The 25,368-nt window shown below is 32.6% G+C and overlaps 2 protein-coding genes and 1 non-coding gene across 3 annotated transcripts; 2 read left to right on the top strand and 1 right to left on the bottom strand.

Annotated features, from left to right (window-relative positions):
• Window positions 1–5,505: 5,505 nt before the first annotated feature.
• Window positions 5,506–5,653, bottom strand: LOC120178510. The gene has a single exon (XR_005521522.1). It is a non-coding gene; the product is annotated as a small nucleolar RNA snoR145 (small nucleolar RNA).
• A 13,138-nt stretch (window positions 5,654–18,791) lies between these two features.
• Window positions 18,792–22,001, top strand: LOC120170831 (GDP-mannose 4,6 dehydratase 1-like). Its single transcript, XM_039178715.1, has 2 exons — window positions 18,792–19,998; window positions 21,986–22,001. The coding sequence occupies exon 1, from the start codon at window positions 18,831–18,833 to the stop codon at window positions 19,956–19,958; it is 1,128 nt and encodes a 375-aa protein (XP_039034646.1). The 5' UTR covers window positions 18,792–18,830; the 3' UTR covers window positions 19,959–19,998; window positions 21,986–22,001.
• Window positions 22,002–24,156: 2,155 nt separating this feature from the next.
• On the top strand, window positions 24,157–25,011 carry LOC120170936 (histone H1-like). Its single transcript, XM_039178797.1, has 2 exons — window positions 24,157–24,382; window positions 24,462–25,011. Exons 1-2 carry the CDS (start codon window positions 24,242–24,244, stop codon window positions 24,843–24,845), a joined length of 525 nt encoding a protein of 174 aa, XP_039034728.1. The 5' UTR covers window positions 24,157–24,241; the 3' UTR covers window positions 24,846–25,011.
• Window positions 25,012–25,368: the final 357 nt, after the last annotated feature.

Raw genomic sequence — 25,368 nt, 5'->3', positions numbered from 1 at the left:
ATGATTGTAGGTGTTTATCCCTGTTTTGGAACGAACTCATTGGTTCTCGTCGAGCTTCAGCTTCCATCCCTGAAGATAATAGTATATGACAGTATGATAAATTACATATCATTATCTGATTTGAGAGATATTATTAAGGGATGGGGCTCTCATTTGGCTAAATTCTTGGATGCGATTAATTATTGGACTTATTCAAGAAACAAGAAGCCAAAGAAGTTCAATATTACAGTTATCAGAGACGAGATCGCGCCACAACAAACGCAAGAAGCCAGAGGGGATTGTGGTCCTCTCGTATGCATGTTCTTGGAGCGTTTGACGACAGGAAGTACAGAGTTTCTACCTCCCACCGATAGAGATAGAGGTGCAGTAGGCTTGTGGTTTCGGCATTTTATGGCTAGAACGATATATGCGAGACGCTGCCTACCTGCATCCGCGTTATGAAAGTGTCCATAAACAATTGGTAAGTCAAATGCAAGTGTTGTTAAGTACCTAGAATTCAATATAATTTGCTGTTTGTTGGTTTTAGATGTGTAGAAAGTGTTGTTTGAGCAAATGTTTGGTTTCTGCAGGTTAATCCTGAAGTGAGCTGCGTGAAATTGATGTGCATAAACAAATGTCTGGGGTACACTTTTTTTATTGTAATTGATTCTTAAAAGTCTTACTTGTTTAATTGATGAGAAAAATAATATAATAAGAGTTGATTTGTTTAATTGATGTGTAAATAATTCTTATTTGTTTAATTGATGTGTAAATAATTATTATTTGTGCTTGTTTAATTGATTGAAATGTAAAAGTTGATTTGTTGATTTCAATATGCATTATATTCGCGTTGCGATAGTCTAATACACTTTGCGATTTTCTCGTTGCGATAGTCAAATTCCCGTTGCGATAATCAAATTCGCGTTGCGATAGTCATTTCGCGTTGCGATTATCTCGTTGCGATAGTCAAATTCGCGTTGCGATAGTTAAATTCGCGTTGCGATAGTCATTTTCGCGTTGCAATAATCATTTTCGCATTGCAATTATCCCGTTGTGATAGTTAAATTCGCGTTGGGATAGTCATTTTGCATTGCGATTATCCCGTTGCGATATTCAAATTCACGTTGCGATAGTCATATTCGCGTTGCGATAGTCATATTCGCGTTGCGATAGTCAAATGAATGTGTAATAAGTGATAACAACTGAACAAATCATAACAATGTTCAAACTCAAGTTACTAATATACATGGGCCTAACTGAAAATATTAAAAGTTTACACATAAAATACACATAATATAATGTTTGCATTTAAAAATCACCTAAGTTAATAGTCCCAAAAGGTGAAGCCGGTTGTGATTGGGATTTTGATTTTGATTGCGATTTTGATTGCCTTTTGCTTGACACCATATGAGCTTTGGATTTTAATGATGATCCATATTTTGGTAGAGGAAAAGATGATTGTGATGGCACTGGTGATCCATATGTCAACCTTGTATGACCACTTTCCTTGCACTGACTACATATCGATCTCTTCTTCTCTTCAGCCTTAGACGGTATACGATCGTGACTTTTTGGTCGGTCAGGTAGCCTTCTGTCCATGGCTGGTGGCAAAACTGTTTGTAAGTCATCTGGTATGTCCCACTCAGAAGGATGTGGAATAGGGTAGATAATCTCGGCATAAGTCTGTCGATATACTTCTGTAGTGTAGCAATCCATATCATATGCGCTTGAATCATCTTGGTTTAGATGAAGAGCAACTTTTATAACATGGCCACACGGATAACTAGATGTTTGTCATTTTATACAACTATACGTCTTTGCATTTAGATCGACAAGCCCATTTAAGTTATTATCCAGTACTTCAAACAAAGTGTTTGAACATGGTTCAACTCTCCATGACGTTGACTTTATAACACGTTTCGTTATCTTTTTTTCAGTCCATGGTGTAACACGATGTTCCAATGTTTCTGTAAATTTAAATAAATAATACTTAGTAAATTATATGATAAGTTACGAATTTAAAGAAATAATACTTGCATGGTTTCTTTTCTTGTAGTACCACTATTGAATAGAGGCTCGAAAAAACTCCATTAACATAATAATAGGTAATTTTCGGGAATGACGACTTAGAGCGTTGATTGATTATGCACTATTAGACGTCATGAAACCATATCTTGCTCTAAGTTGGTGTACTCTTGACCATCTTTCAAACCCGATATCTTATAGTGTTTGAGCACACTGAGGCAAAACACGTCTTAAACAATTTATATGCTTATTAAAATCCACTTCCCGATAAGCTTTTACAGCCTTCCAGTATGTCCATTTGTGATTTTTTATACCAGCAGACCTTGATTTTAGATTTCTATATAAATGAACACCACAAATTCCATGAAAAGCATCTAGAAAACACCTTCTAACAGCGTTGTCAATTGAGTTTCCCTATCGGATATGATTGTCAGATTGCTAATAGGACCTATGCAATCCCTAAGATGCCCCATAAACCATGTCTATGAATCAGAGGTTTCAGATTTGCCAACCCCGTAAGTTATTGGTAGTATCCCATTGTTAGCATTCATGGCTACTGCTAATAAGTTTACTCCAAGGTATCGACCTTTTAAATATACTCTGTCAACTATAATAACTGGGCGCATGCAAGTAATAAACGAACGAATCTACAAAATCATATATACAAGAAATATAATCATTTAAATGTGAAATGCATGTAACTAACAAAAATGAGTCAACAAAATTATATTGATTTACTAACTGCAGCACCAATGGCGATAAACAGCAACTCAAAGAGTCCATCTCTATCTATTTTGATATCAGTTACCGACCCAGGATTTTTCAGCTTTAAATTGTGACAATAAGCCGGCATTTGGGCAAACGATGCTTCTGGCGACACCCTCAACAATTCCAAGGCATAACATTTTGCTCTCCAAGCTTGAGAATATGAGATACTAATCTTGAACCGAGCATTCATGTCAGTCATAATTTCATGTCCCCGATATACCCTGCCATTCAAAAACATTAACTCAGCCAGAAAACCACCCAACACCTTTTTGTTTGCCTGTCTATGGTGAGGAAAAACTTGGGTTCTTGAACATGTATGTTTATCAATAAAATTCCTAAATTGAAACATTTCGAAATCTTTTATCCTCTTTGCAATCATACGCCACATACAGTTTTTGTCAATCATACACCTTGTTTCGAAACAATCTTTGCTTGATTTGTTAACTTTTAGTTGATAGCCATCTTCCACACATTTCGTATACAAAGCTATCTTCAAGTATTCCTTTGTATCAAAACAATCATCTTTCTTGATACGAATAATTTTTGTGTAACAATCAACTGCTATTTTTACCAACTCTTCTTCCGGTATCTGAAGTAATTCTGGCATATTCCAGTTATACTCCCGTGGCATTTTCTTCGGGGACTTTTCTTCGGGGATTTCTTCTTCTTCTTTTTCTTCTTCAGGGTTATATGAATTACATAATGGATGTTCAACATGTTCATTCACAGTCGTAACTTTCTCCTCATTATCATCACCAACATATTCCTCGACAGCGGCTGTTTCATCATCAAAATTCGGGTATTGACCAATATCAAAATCATTACACATATGGTCTGTTTCTTCTTCTGAAACATCATCAAAATCCGAGTATTGACCAAGATCAATGTCCGGGTATTGACCAAGATCAAATTTCGAATACCGACTAGTACTCACAATTTTTTCTGTTGGCTCATCATCGTCTAACTGGTTAATACGAAAACCGGAATTTGGTGCTGAAAATTGATTGGGATTTGGATTAGGGAAAGGTTGTGGGTTTTGAGATTGTGTTTGGTATTGGAAATGTGGTGAAACAAAATTTGCTTGGTGATGAAATTGTGGTGGAACCATTAAATTTTGAGCACCATAAACTGTGGTTGAAAAACTTAGTTGATTACTACCCGCTACTGACCCAACTTCACTACTTCTAGGTTCAACAACATACAATTTAACATCATCTTGCGAAACACTAATGTAAGCAATGAATCGTTCAACATCTTCATTGTCGGTTAACAAATAAACTTTACCTTTTCTCTGATAAGATAGCCTAAATCCGGCTAAATTCAATTTATTTGCAACACGTAACATTAGAGTTTCATAAGTTAACTTTTTTAATGACAATTTTAGTTGAAGATTCATGGGTAAATGCATATATTGTAAAACACCATGAACATTCTCCCATGACCCTCCAAAACACAAATCTATCCAAACATGATCAACATTAGATGATTTCATTATTGTAAATTAATTTACTAAACAAACGAGCTGCGAAACTAAAACCTGTTGCCGGATGGGGAAGGATGTCGTTGGATATAGGAACGGATTCGCCAGAGAGAGTGATAGATGGAGATAGAATGAGTTGCGATTTAGGGATTTAGGTTATGAGTTGATGCTGCTGCGTAGTAGTTATATACCCATATGTGTTGCGAAACTAAAACTGTTGCGAATTTGAAATTCAATGATGCGTTAGTCAGAATCGCATTGCGATCACGTATTATCACGTTGCGATAGTCAGAATCTCGTTGCGATAGTCAGAATCGCATTGCGATCACGTATTATCGCGTTGCGATAGTCCAAATCGCATTGCAATAGTCAGAATCGCATTGCGATTTACATATTCGCATTGCGATTATCTAAAATCACAATGCGGATTTCGAAAATTGCAATGCGATGGTCAAAATCGCGTTGCGAATCTGGAAAGTGAATTGTGATAATGGAGATCGCGTTGCGATTTAGAGATCGCATTACGATTTTGTTGGTCATTTTGGCAAATCGTAAAAAAGTTGGTTAAAATCGTATATTATAAGGAATTTTCGGTCACTGAGGTTATTTTCTCTTAATTAAACACATATTAGATTATACCCTAAATCTTAAACCCTAAATCCAAACCCTAAACCCTAAACTTTTAATCCGATTATGTGATACGGTACTAAAAGAAAAAAAAGAAAATTTAATTAAGCACAAATTAGAATATACCCTAAACTTTAAACTATAAACCATAAACCTTAAATCTTAAACCCTAAACAATACACCGTAAACCCTAAGCCTTAAGTCCTAAACCATAAACCCCTAATTTGATTATGTGATAGGGGTTAAGTTATGCACATGAAAGTAATATACAAATTATGCAAAATGAAATTAATGAAATTAACAAGGGTTTATATGTAAATAAACTAATAAATCACACTTGGTCAAATCAATCAATAGGTCCATTATCAAAACAAACGGTGATCAAAACATAAAATAAAAATAAATTAACAACTCAAATCATAAAAACATAAACCTTGATTAATGACGAAATCAGAAGATTACAAATATAACAGGTCCTAAAATGCTAATACTCCATTTCTAAAACACGGGCTTGAATATCTGTCCACTGTCCATGTTTCTTTGGTTTTCTTTTTCTCTCTTCAACTCTCTGTTTTGTGTATCCTCAAGCTTTCTGCAACAAACAAGTGCATCCTACGAAAATGTAGGAAAATGTAGCCGAGGGTTCAAGACGCTCCAAAAATGGAGTACTTGGGCATCCTACGATTCGGAAAATGGATTTGCGAAGGCATTTGTTCAATTGTTAGAGGGGTTTCAATTCATAGAGTTTACACCTCCCTTCTGTGACCTTCGACACTTCAACCAAACAAGAAAGCAAAACCAAAAGGAGATATACTAAAAATCAATAACCATTTTGTTTCAACATCGATTTTCGAAGGCAAACTTGGTTAAAGTGCATCGTGTTGGCACTGCATCCATAGGTCTTTCGTTTCTCTACAAAGGATAATTACTGATGGAAATCAAATAAGTGCAGAGTACAAAATCATAAATCGAAAACAAAGTGGAAGAGGGAAGCGATGCTCAGTGAATACGAACCAGAAAAAAATCATCTCGCGAATTAGTTATGAAACAAATCGGGCAATCGAATCTGATTCGTAACAAATCTGTCAACTCAGCATTTTGAGAAAAAGTTTTCGAGGAATCGTATATGCAAGCAAGCAAGTGTAATAGATTTATGAACTGATTCGTAACTAAAATATGACAAATCCAGGAATCTAAAAAATAAGAGTTCTATGCCAAGAAGGGGAGCAGAAAAAACAATAATTAAGAAACCAAACAAGACCAGGCGATTACATTGAACCAGATTACTATCAAAACTACCAAACTTACTAGAAAACTGGAAACCAAAAAGTTTCAGCCTTTTAAACCAAACTTTAGAGCAATTCATTTTCAACCGTTTGAAATAGGAACTGAAAGAACAATCAGTTCAACCACCAGTTTGGTTTTTTATTCCTCATGAAGCTTTGTTTTTGAAACAGAGATCAAAGATGAGAGTGAAAAGAAGCTTGGAATTTGGCAGGTGAGTTGATCATGTAAGTTATATCCCACATCGGTGTTTCTTGGGGAATAAGGGGTAAAGTGAGTGTATAAAAGGGGATGAGTTTTCAGAAAATGAAAATTAACCCGTGGAGTTTGAATCGAGCTTCAATCGAGTTCGAGTTTTGAGCTTCAATCAAGCTCGAGAATTTTTTTTGAGTTCGAGTCTTTTCGAGTTCGAGTCGAGTTTCAAAAATATATTTCGAGTTCGAGTCGAGCTTGATAATTTTTAGCTCGCGAGTTTTCGAGTCGAATCTAGCTTACCTAAATGATTTTCGAGTTTGAGTCGAGCTCAGCAATACTCGAGCTCGACTCGGCTCGTTTACACCCCTAGGTTGAACTGTCTTGTGCCGTCTCGTATATCTCAGCTTATATAACTGTTTTGAAACATGAACTGTTACTACTTTGAGAGATCATAAGCAATGTTTTATTTCTTTGTGGAAACTAGAATTAGGTAACGTTGGTTTGACATTATTATTACTACTTTGGATTTTCCAATTTTTTATCACGTTAAAGTTAATGATTTCTCTGGTGGCATTTGATTATATTGCTATGATCGTATTCAAGTTTATTTTCTTCTTAATCGCTTTTAATTTGTTTTATGTCGGATCCGTCATAAAAAAAGAAGTGAATGCTATTTTTCGATCATGATTGTTTATGCTAGCCTTCATAACCTCAAATGAAAACCTTTATGGTCCAATAATCACTTTTTTACTTCATTCGTAACATCTCAAACTTGACCTTCGATTATTGTCGAGTTTGTGAATGTCACCTACAATCAGAACTCCTTTATATTTAAAAACCAAATACATAAATAAAACACTTATAATATAAATCAAATAAAAATTATAATCTCTATATATTCAATTAAGTCATCACTTTATTTTGATACTTTCATTAAGACTTCTCCAATAATATCGTTATCTCTTCACAATTTTGAGATAACATATTAAGAGAAAGAATCTCAAACATTCAACATCTCTCACAAATTCGGGAAAACATAAGGACTTTTCTAGAAGGGGATCTCAAAGATCTAGATCTCGGAAAATTGTTACTTGTTGACATTACCTCTTACACACTCATGTGATTTACTATATCCAAATTCAACTCTACTTGATTGTATCCACCTAACTTGCTAATTTACTAGTGTTGACATTAAGGGTGTAAAAAGCTGACTCGACCTGTAAAACTTACTGAAACCAACTCAAGTTAAAACTGTTTTTGACCTACATTGTGGCGATCCGAAACCGACTAAAGTCAGAATTGGTGTTGACCTGAACCCGAGTTGGACCTGGAAATTATGGATCTGAACCCGACCTGAACCCGAATTGAATCGAAAATATGATACTCGAACCCGACCTACATCTGACTGATATGATCCAGAACCCCAGATTGACCTGCTAAATAACTAGTATTACCCGACCTATTTTCAACCTGACCTGTTATGAATCTGACTTGTTTTCAACTTGACCTGTAAATGATTTGACTTGTTATTGACTTGTTATGAACCTGACTTGTTTTCAAATTGTAAAATGGACTGAATTGCATTAATTTCAAAAGTTGGGGAAAATTAAAACAATTATAATATATATATAACACATATAATGAATGTTATGATAATATGATGCATGTATATATAATGTACATTATACTTATGCATAGATTAATACATTATAAGTATATATATATATATATATATATATATATATATATATATATATATATATATATATATATATATATATATATATATATATACAAGTATAAGTATATATATAAAGTGTAAACTATAAAGTATAATATATATATATATATATAAACTATAAGGTATACATACTTTAAAGTATAAAGTGTGTATATATATATATAAGTATTATATTATATATATAAAGTACAATTATAAAGACTAAAGTATATAAATATTAAATATAAAGTATATAAGTATATATAAAGTATATAAGTATATATATAAACTATAAAGTGTATATATATATATATATATATATATATATATATATATATATATATATATATATAATATATACATATATAATATAAGTATATAAGTATAATAAAGTATATATATATATATATATATATATATATATATATATATATATATATATATATATATATATATAGATAAAGTTTTAGTATAAAGTATATACATATATATGAATATAAAGTATGAGTATATTATATATAGAGAGAGTATAATTATAAAGACTAAAGTATATAAGTATATAATATAAAGTGTGTGTGTATATATATATATAGTTTATAGTTATATATATACTTTATATTATATACATATATATATATATATATATATATATATATATATATATATTTATACTTTATATATATATACTTTATATACTTATATACTTTATATTATATGCTTATATACTTTAGTCTTTATAATTATACTTTATATATATATAGTATTTATATTTTATATTATTATATATGTATATATTTATACTAAAACTTTATATATATATATAAATATACTTATACTTTATATTATTATATATGTATATATACTATATATATATATATATATATATATATATATATATATATATATATATAATTTATACTTTATATATATACTTATATACTTTATATTTAAACTATATAAACTATATAATTTATACATAGTATATATAATTTATAATTATGTATATATAAATATAAGATGTATATATTTAAATATAATTCATATATAATTTATATATAAACTATATAATTTATATTAATAAACTATATAGTTTATATATAGTTCAATAGTTCATATATAAATTATATAGTTTATACCTGTTATATATAGTTTATACATAATATATATATAGTTTATATATAATATATAATAATATAAATATAAACTGTATAGTTTATACTAATAAACTATATAGTTTATATTAATAAAATATATAATTTATATTAATAAAATATATAATTTATACATAATATATATAGTTTATATATAGTATATAATATTATAAATATAAACTATATAGTTTATATATATAGTTTAGATATATAATATATATACTTTATATATAAATTATATAGTTTATACATAATATATATTGTTCATATATAGTATATATATTATAATTGTTTCATTTTTTAAATGAATGCAATTTAGTCTATTTTACAAATTTTCTTCACATTTTATAATTATTTCAATTTGATACCTTTGTGTTGTTTAATTTATTTAAATTTTTATTTATAATTTCATATTTGTTCAATTTAGTCCTTAAAATTATATTTCTATCTGAAATTGACCCATACTTATTACTTATTTATATTTTTTAATTGGTTCATAACTTTTTAAATGAGTATAATTTAGTACTTTTTATATTAATTTCAACCTCGTATTTTAAAATTATTTCGATTTGGTCCCTCATTAATGTGTGTTGTTTAATTTATTTAAATGTTTACTTATAATTTCATATTTGTTCAATTTAGTCCTTAATTTTATATTTTTCATAAAATTGATCCATGATTATTTATATTCTTAGTAATTTACTCTAAATCATATACAATTACAAATTGTAATTCAACTTTCGCGAAAGACGAAAATAATTAATCCAAAAATAAAAATTGATCCAAGTTGAACTCAATTCGTATATGATAAAGATCCGACCTGAATTTTATCTGCCAATGATGTCACCTGATCTGAATGAAATCTGCCTGAAGTCTATCCGAACTTGAGTTAACCTGGTCTTGAACTGTTTTGACCTGAACTAACATCGATCCGAACTGAAAGTAACTCGACCTGAACCCGAACTGTACCTGGTGTCAAATCAACTTGAAAATGACCCGACCTGATCCGAGTCAAAACATCAAATTTACCATACTTAACATGTATCCGATTTTACCCGACCTGACAGGATCCGACTGAAACATGAACAATTACCCGATTTTACATCTTTAGTTGACATGACCTCTAACAGATTTACGTGATTTTCTTCTCCTCCTCCTCTTGATTGTATCCTCTTCCTATTGATTGTATCCACATAACTTGTTAATTTACGAGTGTTGACATGATATCTGACAAAGTTACGAGATTCCCTCTTCCCACATACCTTGTTAATTTACGAGTGTTGACATGATTTCTGACAGAGTTACAAGATTCCCCCTTCCCATTGGGTTCATTTACCTTTCTATTCTCTAAACTCAACCCACTCATTTTTTAAATATTTTTTTGAATAGAAGTGGAAAAAACTAAACGACTAGGAAGGCCTAGTTTTACAGTATGGAGGGTCAGTCTCTGTGGAGGAGGTTACGGAGATAACTTGATGGATCATAAAGGAGAAACAGCTCAAAGGCATCCGGAGGAGCGTTCTTTGACAAAGTATCAGCAGAGTGATTAGCTTCACGAGGGATCCAAGTGAATTCGATTGCCCAAGCACGATTTATAATCATAATGATAGCCCTGATCAGAGGAGAGTGACTGTATTGAGCAGGAGGTTCGGTTAGCATCGAGCTAGCCCGATAGCAATTATATTGATCTTGGACAAATTCAAGTTGTCAGGCAAGGTAGAGACCATCATGAATAGCCCAAAGCTCGGCTTGAAGAGGATCTGTAACTCCAATGGTACGATTAAAACCATGTATCCAAGCACCTGAGCTGTAGCAGAAAAGACCCCCAGTAGCAGCTCTACCTGAAGGCAAACAGACTGATACGTCTGTGTTTAAGGCGATCCAGTTTGAGGGCGGTGGAAACCATTGGATTTCAGCAGAGGGTCGGTTACTGAAGACCGACTGAGAGGTTCAGTTCATATAGGTATCAAAGTGATTAGCCCAAATGATGTTGCGATGAAAGACAGCAGAAGGGGACTGATGAATATTTGCAAAGATAACATCTTTTCGAGCTTTCCAGATTTGCCAGCATAGAGAAGCAAATGAAATGTTCCAGTTGGCTTTTGTTGTAGAGTAGAAAGCATCATTCTTAATATTCTGGAGAAGCCAATCGCTTGCATTCATAGTGAAAAAAATCATGGGAAATCAAACCTGGAGTGGCGGAGCTCCAAATGTCGCGAGCTTGGGAGCAGTTACGGAGAGATTGGATGATCGACTCATTAGCTTGGCCGTAGAGGGGGCAAGTTGCGCTCGTGGTGAGATTGCGTCTAAGGCGCTCAGAGTTGGTAAACAATTTTCCTTTAAAGGTAAGTCAAAGGAAAAAACTAATTCTTTGGGGCACGGGGAGCTGCCAAATGATCTTCCAATCGGTGGAACTGGGGTTCCAGGTTGGTTGCATGAGATGATCATACGCATTACCGATTGTAAAGGTGTCATTCCAGCGCCAGTCACATGAGTTAGCGACATCACCTGAAATAGGGCAACGGATGCTTGCAATATGGGAGACAACGTTGGCAGGAAGCAAGGAGAAGATCAAGGGGAGGTTCCACGTTCCATTTTCGTCCATGAGATCACTAAAGTGCGGATGAAGGTCCGGGGTTGAGGAATCCATCACAAGATCACACAAAGGGCTAACAGGTGGAACCCAAACGTCATCCCAAACTTTAATTGTTGAGCCATCGCCAATGGACCAAGCTATGTTAGGTCTACACTCTTCCATACATCATACCTCAACTGAAAGCAACATAGTAGTAGGGATTAACAGTTCCCAGGTAAATACTGTTAGAAATCAAACTTTATTTCTTACAAGTAAAAAAAGACGGCTATAAAAATAAACAAAGTTAAAAAGTTTTAAGCAACATGCTCATGTTTAATAATTAAAGAAAAAAAAAGTGAAAACAAAATTAATTAAGGATTTTTCTTGATTAATGAAGCAAATCTTACCTAAGAAGTAAAGATGTGAAATAAACACGTGGCAAAAAGAGAAGCAACTTTTGAAAGCTAGGTGAGCAGCAAAACACTTGGAAATTGGAAGCTAATCAACGTGTGGAGGCAGCAGCAAATTCCTTTACGGCAAGCAAAGGGTCTGGCGACAATTGATGAAGTAAATTAGTCGGTTTATGCATACTATAAATATAACTTATCCGTTGGTATCAAATTGAGAGGGAAAAATATAAATAGGTCTGATAGTATTAACATTATCCTTTGTAACTCTTGGGGTATAGTTTAAATCGATCTTTTATTTTGTAAGTAGTATGTATATATGATTTTGTGATCGATGATTTTTTGTAATAGTTTTTGCTTATTTGGGTAATAAAAATTGAATTATCCAAAAAAAATATACCTTATGAGATTAGCAATGTATTGAAACACAAGTGAGAAAAATGAAGGCTTAGAAAAGTCAGAATGAAAAATAGCTTAGCAAAGCTATTAGAGAGAATTGAGTAAAGCTTAGCAAAGCTTAGAATATTGAGGTTGTGTTTGTAAACTAGCCGCAGCTAGTGTTGTAGTATTGTAATATTGGGGTAACGTCATTGTAATGTATTTTGCCTCATATTAATAATAGTTCGAGTTATAAAATTACTGAGTGTCCATCTACGCTTCCAACAAGTGGTATCAGAGCTTGGTTCTAGTTTACCATGTGGAGAAGATGACCAACATGATTCAACCACAAATCCTGAGATTGACAAAGACGAATTGTGGCAATTGGATCATTCAAATGAAGGCGTTACTAGGCTCCCAAGATTGTTGGGATATCATCGAGGATGGTTACACCGAGCCTGAAAATACAGCAGCAGAAGCAGCCCTGACCAATGAAGAAAAGAAGGTATTGAAGGAATCCCAGAAAAAAGATAAAAGAGCGTTGTTCTTTATTTTTCAAGGAGTAGACGAATCTACCTTTGAAAAAAATTCTGATGCGAAGACCGCAAAACAAGCATGGGAGATTTTGCAAAAATCTCTACAAGGTGCCGAAAAAGAAAAGAATGTACGCTTACAAACTCTCAAAGCTGAGTTTGAGATGTTAAAAATGAAAAATACAGAAACAATCGATGATTATATTAGTCGTGTGAAAGATGTCGTGAATGAAATGAAAAGAAATGGTAAATCACTCAACGATGTTAGAGTGATGGAAACAAATTTGCGATCATTGACAAGAAAATTTGATTACGTGGTTGTGGCAATCGAAGAATCGAAAGATTTATCACATATATCGATCGATGAGCTTGTGGGTTCACTTCAAGCCCATGAGCAGAAAATGAAACAAAATGAAGATTCTGAAAATTTGGAGCAAGCTCTACAAAGCAAGATGAATGACAACGAATGAGAAGCTAGCAGCAACTATACATGAGGACGAGAAAATCGTGGTGGTTATCGTGGAAGATACAGAGGAGGATTCAGAGGCCGAGGTAGAGGCAAATATCAACAAGAAAATAAATCCCAGGTATAATGTTATAATTCCAATAAGTATGGTCATTATAGTTATGACTGTAGATCTGCTCCTAAACAAGAAGAAAGAAATAACGTAGCAGCAGCTGAAGAATTTTTTGTGTGGAAAATCTCATGTATTCCTCACTTATAAAGGAAATAAAGAATTCAAAAAAAATATTTGGTATCTTGATAATTATGCCAGTAATCATATGTGTGGTCAAAGGGTATTGTTTGTGAAATTAAATGAAACAGTCCATGGGCAAGTAACTTTCAGAGATGACTCGCACGTAGAACAAAAAAGAAATATATTTCAGATGTTTATTATGTACCTTCTTTGAAAAGCAATATCATCAGCCTTAGTCAACTCTTGGAAAAAGGATATGAAGTGCAGATGAAGAATTGCTCTCTTGCCATCAAAAATAAAGAAGGAGAATTGATAGCCCAAGTTGATATGACTCGAAATTGTCTCTTTACAATTGATATCGAGTCAGGAGAAGTCAAGTGCATGAAGACCGCGATTAAAGATGATTCATGGCTGTGGCACCTAAGATATGGATATCTTGGATTTTCTGGTTTGAAGTTGTTATAAAAAACAAGCACGGTAAAAGGACTACCAGAGATCAACCCTCCAAATCAATTATGTGAGGTTTGCATTAAAGGAAAGCAACATAGACAAAGCTTTGAAGTTGGTAGATCCTGGCGTGCCCGGAGACCGCTGGAGATAGTATACACAGATATAGCCGGTCCTTTTGATATACCATCGCTTGGCGGTAACAGGTACTACCTAACTTTTATTGATGATTTTAGTAGAAAGTGTTGGATTTACATCTTGAAAGAAAGATCGGAAGCACTGGAAAAATTGAAAGAATTTAAAGCAATGACGGAAAAGCAAAGTGGCCAATATTTGAAAATACTCATATCAGATAGAGGAGGCGAATATACATCAAAGTTGTTTGAAGAATTCTGTAAAGAGCATGACATCATCCATCAGCTGAGAGTTAGATACACGCTACAACAAAATAGAGTTGCAGAAAGAAAGAACCGCACAATTCTTGACATGGCAAGAAGCATGATAAAATGTAAACATCTACCAAGAAATTTCTGGGCAGAAGCAGTTAGATGTGAAGTTTACTTATTGAACCGATGTCCAACAAAAAGTGTGAAGTATATGACGCCAAACGAAGCATGGAGTGGACAGAAACCAAGAGTTGGACATCTCAAGATTTTTGGATGCATCGCATATGCCCATGTTCCTGAACAGATTAGAAAGAAACTTGATGACAAATGAGAAAAATGTATTTTCATTGGCTATGATGAAATAAGCAAAGCTTACAGATTATATAATCCTCTTACCAAGAAGGTAATAATTTCAAGAGATATCAAGTTCGATGAAACAGAATATTGGAGATGGAGCAAAGAAGAAAAGAAATGTGAATGACTAATTTTTAATGAAGATAAAGATAAAGATGACGGTCTTATCAATCAAGATGAACAAGCTGATGATCAAAGTCCTCAACAAAATGTACCATCGTCATCAAATAGCGGCAGCGATGCTAGCAACATAATAGAAAATTCTGAAGCACCTCCCACAAAAGTTCGAAGATCTACAAGAGAGAGAAGAATACCAGAAAAGTACAATGATTATGAATTAAATAATGTTTCACTATTCAGTCTCTTTGCAAAGAGTGATCTCAAAACAAATGAAGAATCGATTGGAGTTGACAAGTGGAGAAAAGCTCAGAATGGAAAATCAAGTTTGAGGGGGAGTGTTAGAAATCAAAATTGATTTCTTACAAGTCAAAAAAGACGGCTATAAAAATGAGCAAAGTTGAAAAGTTTTTCGCAACATGCTCATGCTTAATAATTAAGGAAAAAAAACGTGGAAGCAAAATTAATTAAAAATGTTTCTTGATTAACGAAGCAAATCTTACCTAAGAAGTAAATAAGTGAAATAAGCACATGGCAAAAAGAGAAACAACTTTTGAAAGCTAGGTGAGCAGCAAAACACTTGGAAATTGGAAGCTAATCAATGTGTGGAGACATCAGCAAATTCCTTTACGGCAAGCAAAGGGTCTGGCTGCAATTGATGAAGTAAATTAGTCGGTTTATGCATACTATAAATATACCTTATGAGATTAGCAATGTATTGAAACACAAGTGAGAAAAAAAATGAAAGCTTAGAAAAGTCAGAATGAAAAATAACTTAGCAAAGTTATTAGAGAGAATTGAGTAAAGCTTAGCAAAGCTTAGAATATTGAGGTTGTGTTTGTAAACTAGCCGTTGCTAGTGTTGTAGTATTGTAATATTGAGGTAACGTCATTGTAACGTATTTTATCTCGTATTAATAATAGTTTGAGTTATAAAATTACTGAGTGTTCATCTAAGCTCAAAACTCGAAATTTTCAGGTTAGAACTGATAAACAGTTGATAAATTTTTTTATGACAGGACCATTAAGATAAACGATATTCTTAAAGTAATTAACAACATTTCTATGTAACTTCTGAAGACAGATTGCATCCATCATATACCATATCATAATCACATTCAAGTATAATGCTAAGCAAAAACTTTAACAATGCCGCCTCATTAGATACACCATAATCACTGGTCAAAACAAAACTAGTGCTAGGCAACTTGTTCAGGAGCAAAACACCAACTATACCAAGCCTTAGAATCTTTCCTACTTCATTTTGAACGATAAAGTTGTTTATCTTTAATAAGTGAAACTACATCTTTAAGATTTTTGATACCCAAATAATAAAGGGATACAAAAATATTCTCAGATGATGAAATAATGCGTGCTTAACAACAACCTTTCTAGTAAGCAGCATATGAAATAAAAGTTCCTTTTTTACACTGTCAAAAGGTTTTCTATCACTATTATGCAGTTCTTTTAATACATATATTTTATTTCTTAAAATTAAATCATGCATTTCGGGAGTATCATACTATAAGAATAAAGTTAAGCTTATGGGGCAAATAGAAGATTTTCTTGATAACTTTAAATTATAGCTTTATTGATATATATATATTACTATTACAAATATTTTGGAGGGGATTAAATTTATTTGTTTCTGGAGATTCTTAAATGAATTTTAGGATAAAACCCAGATTTGTTTTAAAATCTTTACTCCACTTATCAAAATAATTCTCCTCAGAGTCGTTAACGATTCCTCTCTTTTCCCCTACCTTAATCCATCATTCTTGTTTAAATAGACAGTTTTAACTCAATATTATTTTTAAACAGACTGATAAGTGATTGCATATTTGGAATATTGAATCAGTATTTCCAGAATCAACATTATTCTTAATCAGATTGTTAAAAATCTACAATCTATAAATAATATTCCAGTTACGATCAATATAAGTCCGATTGAAACTTTAAGGCGTTTAAATATCATGTAATCGTTGGTGCTCGAACCTAAGAGCCCTAGGGACAACATTTTCCCATTTTAATTGAAATGAAAAAAATTGACGTAATTATATAAATAATTACAATCTTCTGTTTTATAATTTAATATTGGTTTTAAAAATTTTCATCTTATAAAATTGTGTGATTATAATTTATATTAAATATGACATAAAGAATTAAGATGTAATTATATTTTTCTGTTCAAATATATCCAAGGACTTCAAATGATTTATGATTATAAAAGTTTCTTTAGTGATTAAAGAGAGTGTAATTAATCTCATAACAACTTTATCACGATAAATTTGTCTAAGTTAATATACATTAAGAATTAAAAAAAAAAGATGGCAAGACCAAAGTTTAGTGCTGGCTAAGCTTAATAGAAAAAAGCGGTAATACCGAATAATGAGCTTGAAGATGCACTCCTTGGTTGCATGAGTGCCTAAAAGGGGTCTAGTTGCGGTAAAGCCTTAAACAATTATGTGATGACCTCTCTTTTTTGCAATGTACCAAAGGTTGGAAAAAGTGTTAAGTTACGAAGCAAAAACATGGCATATCTTAGTGGAAATGATATCAAACCTAGTTACTTAGAAGCTCATGAATGTTAAGGAACCTACTACCACTCTTAATTGTTTGTGTCTAGATCGATTTTCCATAAACCTAGTTTAATATTAATGAGACATTGTATCCAGTAATATCGAAGCATGTTGAGGATAAATAAAGGATGGTTACAAAGAGCTTAAGGGTTATTAATTCAAGTGTAGAAACATGTGTTGTTACATTTTATTAATCGAAACATTAGTAGCATGGTCGGAGTTAGAAATTTTAAATTGTAGTTTCATAATTTTAAGTGATGTATAGATAAAGCCATATAAATCAATATCTAATGTTTGCCTAAAGAATGGGCGGATAATAATATTTGAGGAGTGGTTAGAGTCTTTTCTCTTAAGAAGTTTTACTGTGACTTTTAGTGTAGGTGTCGATGTACGATTATCATGGCTATTTATAAGTTAATAGATTTGATTGATGTGATTTTGGTTCTGATAAATCATATGATATTTGTCAGATATCATATCAAATGATCATAGCTTCTTGAGAGATGTCTTTATACCCAAAGTTGTTTTCTCGTGATTTTAACAACAAAGGGAATTATTCAAAGGCCTTGATATAAGATCAACCTTGTAAAAGAGATTCGAAAGAAGTACAACAAATAAAATATGATATCATATTAAGAAACACAAATGACATAAAGATGATTATTTTAACAAATGATTAGGTAAGTAATAATTTTATTTGCGAGAAAGATATAATTTGAAAATATAAATATTTGATTTTCATAAGAAAAGCATATTAGTGAATTTTTATTATATAAAATAAATTAAATTCCCTAACGAATGCACACAAACATGACCTCCATAATGGGTAATGCGAGTTCAAAGGCCCATGAAACGAAAAAAATGTTGGACTAACAAAAAGTCCAACATCACTTTTCAACCAATAACAAGAAGACATTTCAAGAAGCCCAACCAATCAAATTGCATTGCTCAAGGACAAAATTGTAAGTTCATAAAATATATACTAATATCTTCTTCTTTGACCATTTAATCCTTCGTTGTCCCCCTCCCTAAACTCCTATAAACAGCCAATAGCCGCCAGAGCGCTTCCTCCTCCAATTTTCTTTTACATCTCCAAATTGAAAAACCCGCCGACCGTCAAAATTGATAATGGCAACCGAAAATGAAAGTTCCGAGGTCGGATCTGGATCAGAATCCGGATCTCACACTGTCAATGGGAACGCCAGACCTGACCGGAAGATCGCCTTGATCACCGGCATCACCGGTCAAGACGGTTCGTACCTGACCGAATTCCTCCTCAACAAAGGCTACGAAGTCCATGGCTTGATCCGCCGCTCTTCCAACTTCAATACGCAGCGTATCAACCACATCTACATTGATCCACACAACGCCCACAAGGCTCGCATGAAGCTCCATTACGCTGACCTCTCCGACGCTTCCTCGCTTCGGCGCTGGCTCGACACTATCCGACCCGACGAGGTTTACAATCTGGCGGCTCAATCTCACGTTGCCGTTTCTTTTGAGATCCCTGATTACACGGCTGACGTGGTGGCTACCGGAGCTCTCCGGTTGTTGGAAGCCGTTAGATCCCATATCCGCGCCACGGGTCGGAATCATATCAAGTATTACCAAGCTGGATCGTCCGAAATGTTCGGATCCACCCCTCCACCGCAATCTGAAAACACTCCGTTTCACCCCAGATCTCCATACGCGGCTTCCAAATGTGCTGCGCATTGGTACACCGTGAACTACAGGGAAGCCTACGGGATTTTCGCATGCAATGGGATTCTTTTCAATCACGAATCCCCGAGGAGAGGAGAGAATTTCGTGACCCGAAAGATTACCCGGGCTGTCGGGAGGATCAAGATTGGGTTGCAAAACAAGTTGTTTTTGGGGAATCTCCAAGCTTCGAGGGATTGGGGTTTTGCTGGGGATTACGTGGAAGCTATGTGGATGATGCTGCAACAAGAGAAGCCGGACGATTACGTGGTGGCGACTGAGGAGTCGCATACGGTGGAGGAGTTTCTGGAAGTGGCATTTGGGTCTGTTGGGTTGAACTGGAAAGATCACGTGGTGATTGACAAGAGGTATTTCAGGCCTGCCGAGGTGGATAACTTGAAAGGCGATTCAAGCAAGGCAAGGAAGGTTCTTGGGTGGAAACCCAGAGTTGGATTTGCGCAATTGGTGAAGATGATGGTTGATGAAGACATTGAGTTGGCTAAGAGGGAGAAAGTATTGGTTGAGGCTGGTTATATGGATGCCCAGCAACAGCCTTAATTCAGAAATTTTCTTCTTGGATGATATAGTCGGTGTTTAAGAACATGGTATTTATTTAATTTAAAGCTTTATGCGGTTTTATCCATTTAATTCCCCAGAAATTTATAATGATGTCACGGTTGAGCCTGAAATTTGTAGTTTAAGTTTTGATTATGTCATGAGAATGCTGGAATCTTTTAGATCTCATCATCCGAGTGTACAAGATCTGAAAATGATACTTTGTTCCTGTTGTAATCTGTTTTTGGTATCACTACTTTGGTTGCTACTTCAGCAAGTGACACAGCTACACCCACCACTTGTGGATTCGTAGTTATCGTGTCATGTGATCGTCATAGCTTATTTTTGTCGGCAGGGCCTCGCCTTTAACTCACAGCTGCTTCACATTTAATCCATAAAATTACTCCGCAATCTGTATTCAAATAGTTTGAGCTTTATATTTATATAATATTTCATATTTTCGATTGATTAAAAAAAATAACCGAAATTTAAAAATTTTCTTAATCGTTATCCGATCTAATATTAAATTAATCGAATTAAATTTTGATTAGGTCCATTACTTTAGTTAAAACCGAATAATAAACACTCCTAATTTGAGAGATAATTTATTAAAGTATAATATTGAAACAAAAAAAATTAGGAAAAAATTAGCTTGTAGGATAAATTAATATCTTTTTAAAAATATTTTTAAATTCACATACATGTTAGTAATTTTTATTTAATAGTCACATACATGTTACTTATCTTGGGACCATTTAAATAAAATATATAAATTTTATAGTTTGAGAGTATCAAATTAATTTAATGTTAAAATATGTTAATAAAATTTTATTTAAAATAAGAAGAAATTTAAAAAAAAAACTTTCAAATATTCGAACGGACTAAAAAAGTTCAAAAAAATTCCGAGAGTCCATTAACAAGATTTTAAAATCTTGGAGGGCCATGGCCCATTGGGTCCTTCTTAAATTTCTCATTGTTATTTAACGATAAATAAATTAAACTACATGGTTATTAATAATAATTATCATTGAAAATGATAGATTAATAAAGTTTGAAATTTTTAGGATTAGTAAAATAATAATCGTTCAAATTATAATTTAAATTAATTTTAGATGTACAAAGATTTTTTCGTTAAAAATAAGTGTTTAACATTTTTCTATTATACTTTTTAGGAGTTTATACAATAACAATCATTAAAAAATATTTAAATAACATGTCACATATATATTAAATTTTTAATTTTTTAAAATTAAGATTATTATTGATTTAAAAAAACCCAAATTTTTCTGAAAATATCAAAGAAATTATATCTCTAAAGTCTCTCATTTGAATCATCGTATTACCAACAAATGTCGTACATCATCAACCGTCTTTATCATCAAACAATCATCACCCATTATCGGACCTTCACAACTTACCATCTCTTTTACCGTTGTTTCAATACCTCTAAATCTATAAATTCTTAAATTTAAATCCCTAAACATAATATTTAAATCTCTAACTCTAATGCACGTACAAGTGGCCTCCGTGGTAAAAGAATTGTTGTTATTACTGAGAATTCGGGTTCGAACACCATAGATTCCAAGGGTGTGAACAATAAATCTTGAAAGAGTGAGAATTATCTTTAAATATATACTACCTTATACTTATCCCAAATTAATAATAATAATAAAAATCTTTGAGTCTAGATTCAAATTTATCATTCGTAATCAATCTTGTTGTACGAAGAGATGGACTACTTTACTCTAGGGGTGTGTTTGGTTCATGGAATGTAGTATTACCTCCGGGAATAGGATTACCTGAATGTAACATTACATAACACATTACTGAGAATGTTGCATTGTTGTGTTTGGTTCATTTAGCAATAATGTAAGATTATAATGTTTGGTTAAAGGAATAAAATATTATTGGAATGTATATTTTACCAAATTATCCTTATTATATATCGGTTTTTTAACAAGCTGAATTGTAAATATTCAAATGAAAATATTTATATAAAAGATCATAGAAAATTTATAATTTTACTATTTTTAATTTATATATTTTCTTTAAAAATTTAAATTCATAAAATTTATATACTTTTTTTACAAAATTTAAAAGATAAATAGGTTTAATGAAAGGGTTTTTTTTATTTTAACCTCTGAACTTCACATAAAATTCTAATTATGAATTTTTTTTTGTAAATCTAAAATAGTTTAAAGATAAATTTACAATTTAACCTTCGTAGAATTTTTTTATTTAACGGCAGAAGAATGATATTTTTGAAAAAAAAAATTGTTAAGGGCATTTTAGTCCAAAACACCGAGAATGTAACAATACCTAAGGAATTAGGAGAATCACATTCCCGGTAATAAGCCCCCAAAATTACACTATTGGGAATGACTTATTACCGGGGTTGAGAATCTTTGCAATCCAAATAGGGAAGTGGGAATAAAAGATTATTAGGGAATAAAATTACTGAGAATGTTGTTTTTTGTGTTTGGTTGGTTTAGCAGGAATGTAAGATTACTGTGTTTGGTTAAAAGAATAAAATATTATTAGAATGTATATTTGACCAAATTGTCCTTATTATATATTGTTTTTTTAACAAGTTGAATTCTACTATAATATTACTATAAGATATTTATATGTTTTCTTTAAAAAATTTAAATTCATAAAATTTATATAATTTTTTTACAAAATTGAAAATATAAAAAGGTTTAATGAAATGGTAAAAATTTTATTTTAACCTCTGAACTTATTATAAAATTTTAATTATATATATATTTTTTGTAAATCTAAAATAGTTTAAGGATAAATTTGTAATTTAACCTTCGTAGATTTTTTATTATTCAATATCAGAAGAAGTATATTTTTGGGGAAAAAAATTAAGGGCATTTTAGTTCAAAACTCCGATAATCCAACAATACCTAAGAGAATGGAGGTAATGACATTCCCGATAATATACCCCAAAAAATTCACTGTTGATAATCTTACATTACCGGTTAACCAAACGGAAAAAAGTGAATTTCATCCCCATAGAAATCCTACATTCCCCGAACCAAACAGCAATTAAAAGAATTTCCCTTGCATTGAATATTGAAAATAACGGTTGTCTACCAAAGAAGACAATGTAAGAGAGGGTTGTTCCGACGAATAGTCTGATGCGTGTGTAACGCTGAGCTTGGAGAATTTATTTTAGAGAAATTATTTTTTAAAAGAAATAATTTCTTTTTAAAATAAAAAATTAAAAAAATATGATATGTGTCATTTAATATTTTTTTAACGATCGTTTCAATATATGCACTTAAGTATAACAAATAAAACATTAGACACCTATTTTTAACGAAAAATTCATGAAACACTTAAAGTTAACTTAAAATATAATTTGGACATCTAATTTTATATTAAACCTTTTTTATATAAAAATTACTAAATTTATTTAAAAATCAAATACTTAGAATTACAATGAATGTTTATAAGTATAGTCACAAATTAAAAATATAATTATGACATTTTTTATAACAATTAACATAAGAAATTAATCACTTAATATTATATAATGACCATAAAAAATGTTAAAAATGTAATAAAAAATTTGAATATAGATAAAAACGAGCAGATCTGATTGCATTAATAAATATATCATAAAAGATAATTAAACCATTGAAATATCACCGTCTAATCATAAATAAGAGATAAGTGATATAAGAAAATTATTGAAAAATAAGAGTTAAACCACTCAAATACCACCGTCTAAATTTTATGAATAAAAAATTGAAAAGAAAAAAAAATAATGAAATAGACCGTCTCTCTTCGACACCTTCAAATTACCCGTAAACTGTAACCATTTTACTTCATTTTAATCACATTATATTAACCTCTTCCTTAGCTACGGTCTCGCCTAATTTTCATGTCAAAAATCAAAGGCAATCCCAAAAATTGGAAGATACAAAAGTCACTCAGAAAACACACCCAAGTGGAATTAAGAAAGAAAACCAGGCCTTACCGACGTCAAAGCCTATCTCAATGCTGCAAAAAGCTACGCCGTTTTGGGCTACTAAAAATAGCCGACTAAATAAACGCTTCGATTTTCTTCCAAGTGTACGTCTCCGATTATTCTCAGTCCACGTTAGCAATCCCCATGACATCCAACCAACCAATCATATAATGACACTCTTGTCTGCGCAGATCCCACGACGCTATAAATTCCGACTACTGCCATTTCCAAGGGGTATTACCCCAGCAAAACCGTTCCTCTGGACTCTTCCATTGTTTCTGTTAAAAATAGTCACTTGTGAACACCGATGGCAACCGCAGAACCCGAAGTTCCGGTCACCGAGCAGCCTCTTCAGGCGGAAAAGCTTGTGAAGGAGAAGAAGCCGAAAGTTACAAAGGAGAAAAAGCCTAAGCAACCAAAACCCGCTGCTCACCCTCCTTACTTCCAGGTATTTTTCTTATCCCTTTAATCTTTGTCTGTGGTGCTTTTGTTAGTTGATTAAGGGTTTGTTAATTGTTATTGTGCAGATGATAAAAGAGGCGATTCTGGCTTTGAACGAGAAGAGTGGTTCGAGTCCGTACGCAATAGCCAAGTACATGGAGGAGAAGCAGAAGGCGGTGCTTCCAGCGAATTTTCGAAAAATATTAGCTCTTCAACTTAAAAACTCTACCGCCAGAGGCAAACTGATAAAGATCAAGGCCTCTTACAAGCTATCCGAAGCTGGTAAAAAAGCAACGAAAGCTAAAACAGAGAAGAAAGCAAAGCCAGCTGCGAAGCCGAAGAAAGCAGAGGCTACAAAGAAACCGGCAAAGAGAGTTGGAGCTAAGAAGAAATCAACTCCTGCAAAACCAAAGCAGCCTAAATCCATCAAGTCAGTCTCCGCTAAAAGGGCCAAGAAGACCACTGCGTAGAACCAATTTGTAGAAAGTTTTAAAGCTATGTATATATATAGTCATCCACTCTCTTTGTGATTATCTTATAAGTGTTGTTGTTTGTGCTTTTGAGCTGCAATGGAGAAGTGACTTTTCTATGTATGAAAATCTCAATCTTAAATAACAATGAGCCCAATATTCCACACTTGGTGTCATGGACATAATGATCATGATCATATTTGATTGATACCGTGACAGCTGATGGAATGGTCTGTATTTATTGGTTCAATGAGTGGAACTGGGTGGAGATGGAGGTTGTAGATTGTAAGTGGAATTGGATTCTGCTTTTCTTTGGGCCCTTTCATCTCTCTTGTTCCCGAATATATAGTCGACACCTGTTTGGAGTTGGGTTATGGGGGTCTTTTTCTAGAATCCGAATAATATTTAGAGTATTATTTTGGATAATAATACTTTTGATTAAATATTGAAAGTATTGAAATAATAACTCGTAAATGTTAAGGTTTAAATTTATATAAGGGTGATTTTTATAAGTTACCAATTA

This window comes from Hibiscus syriacus, unplaced genomic scaffold (assembly GCF_006381635.1).
Source record: "Hibiscus syriacus cultivar Baekdansim isolate YM2019G1 unplaced genomic scaffold, ASM638163v2 tig00000329_pilon, whole genome shotgun sequence".
Lineage (NCBI taxonomy): Eukaryota > Viridiplantae > Streptophyta > Magnoliopsida > Malvales > Malvaceae > Hibiscus > Hibiscus syriacus.
The sequence above is the reverse complement of the archived record's forward strand: the minus strand, read 5'-3'. Positions and strand labels throughout refer to the sequence as shown.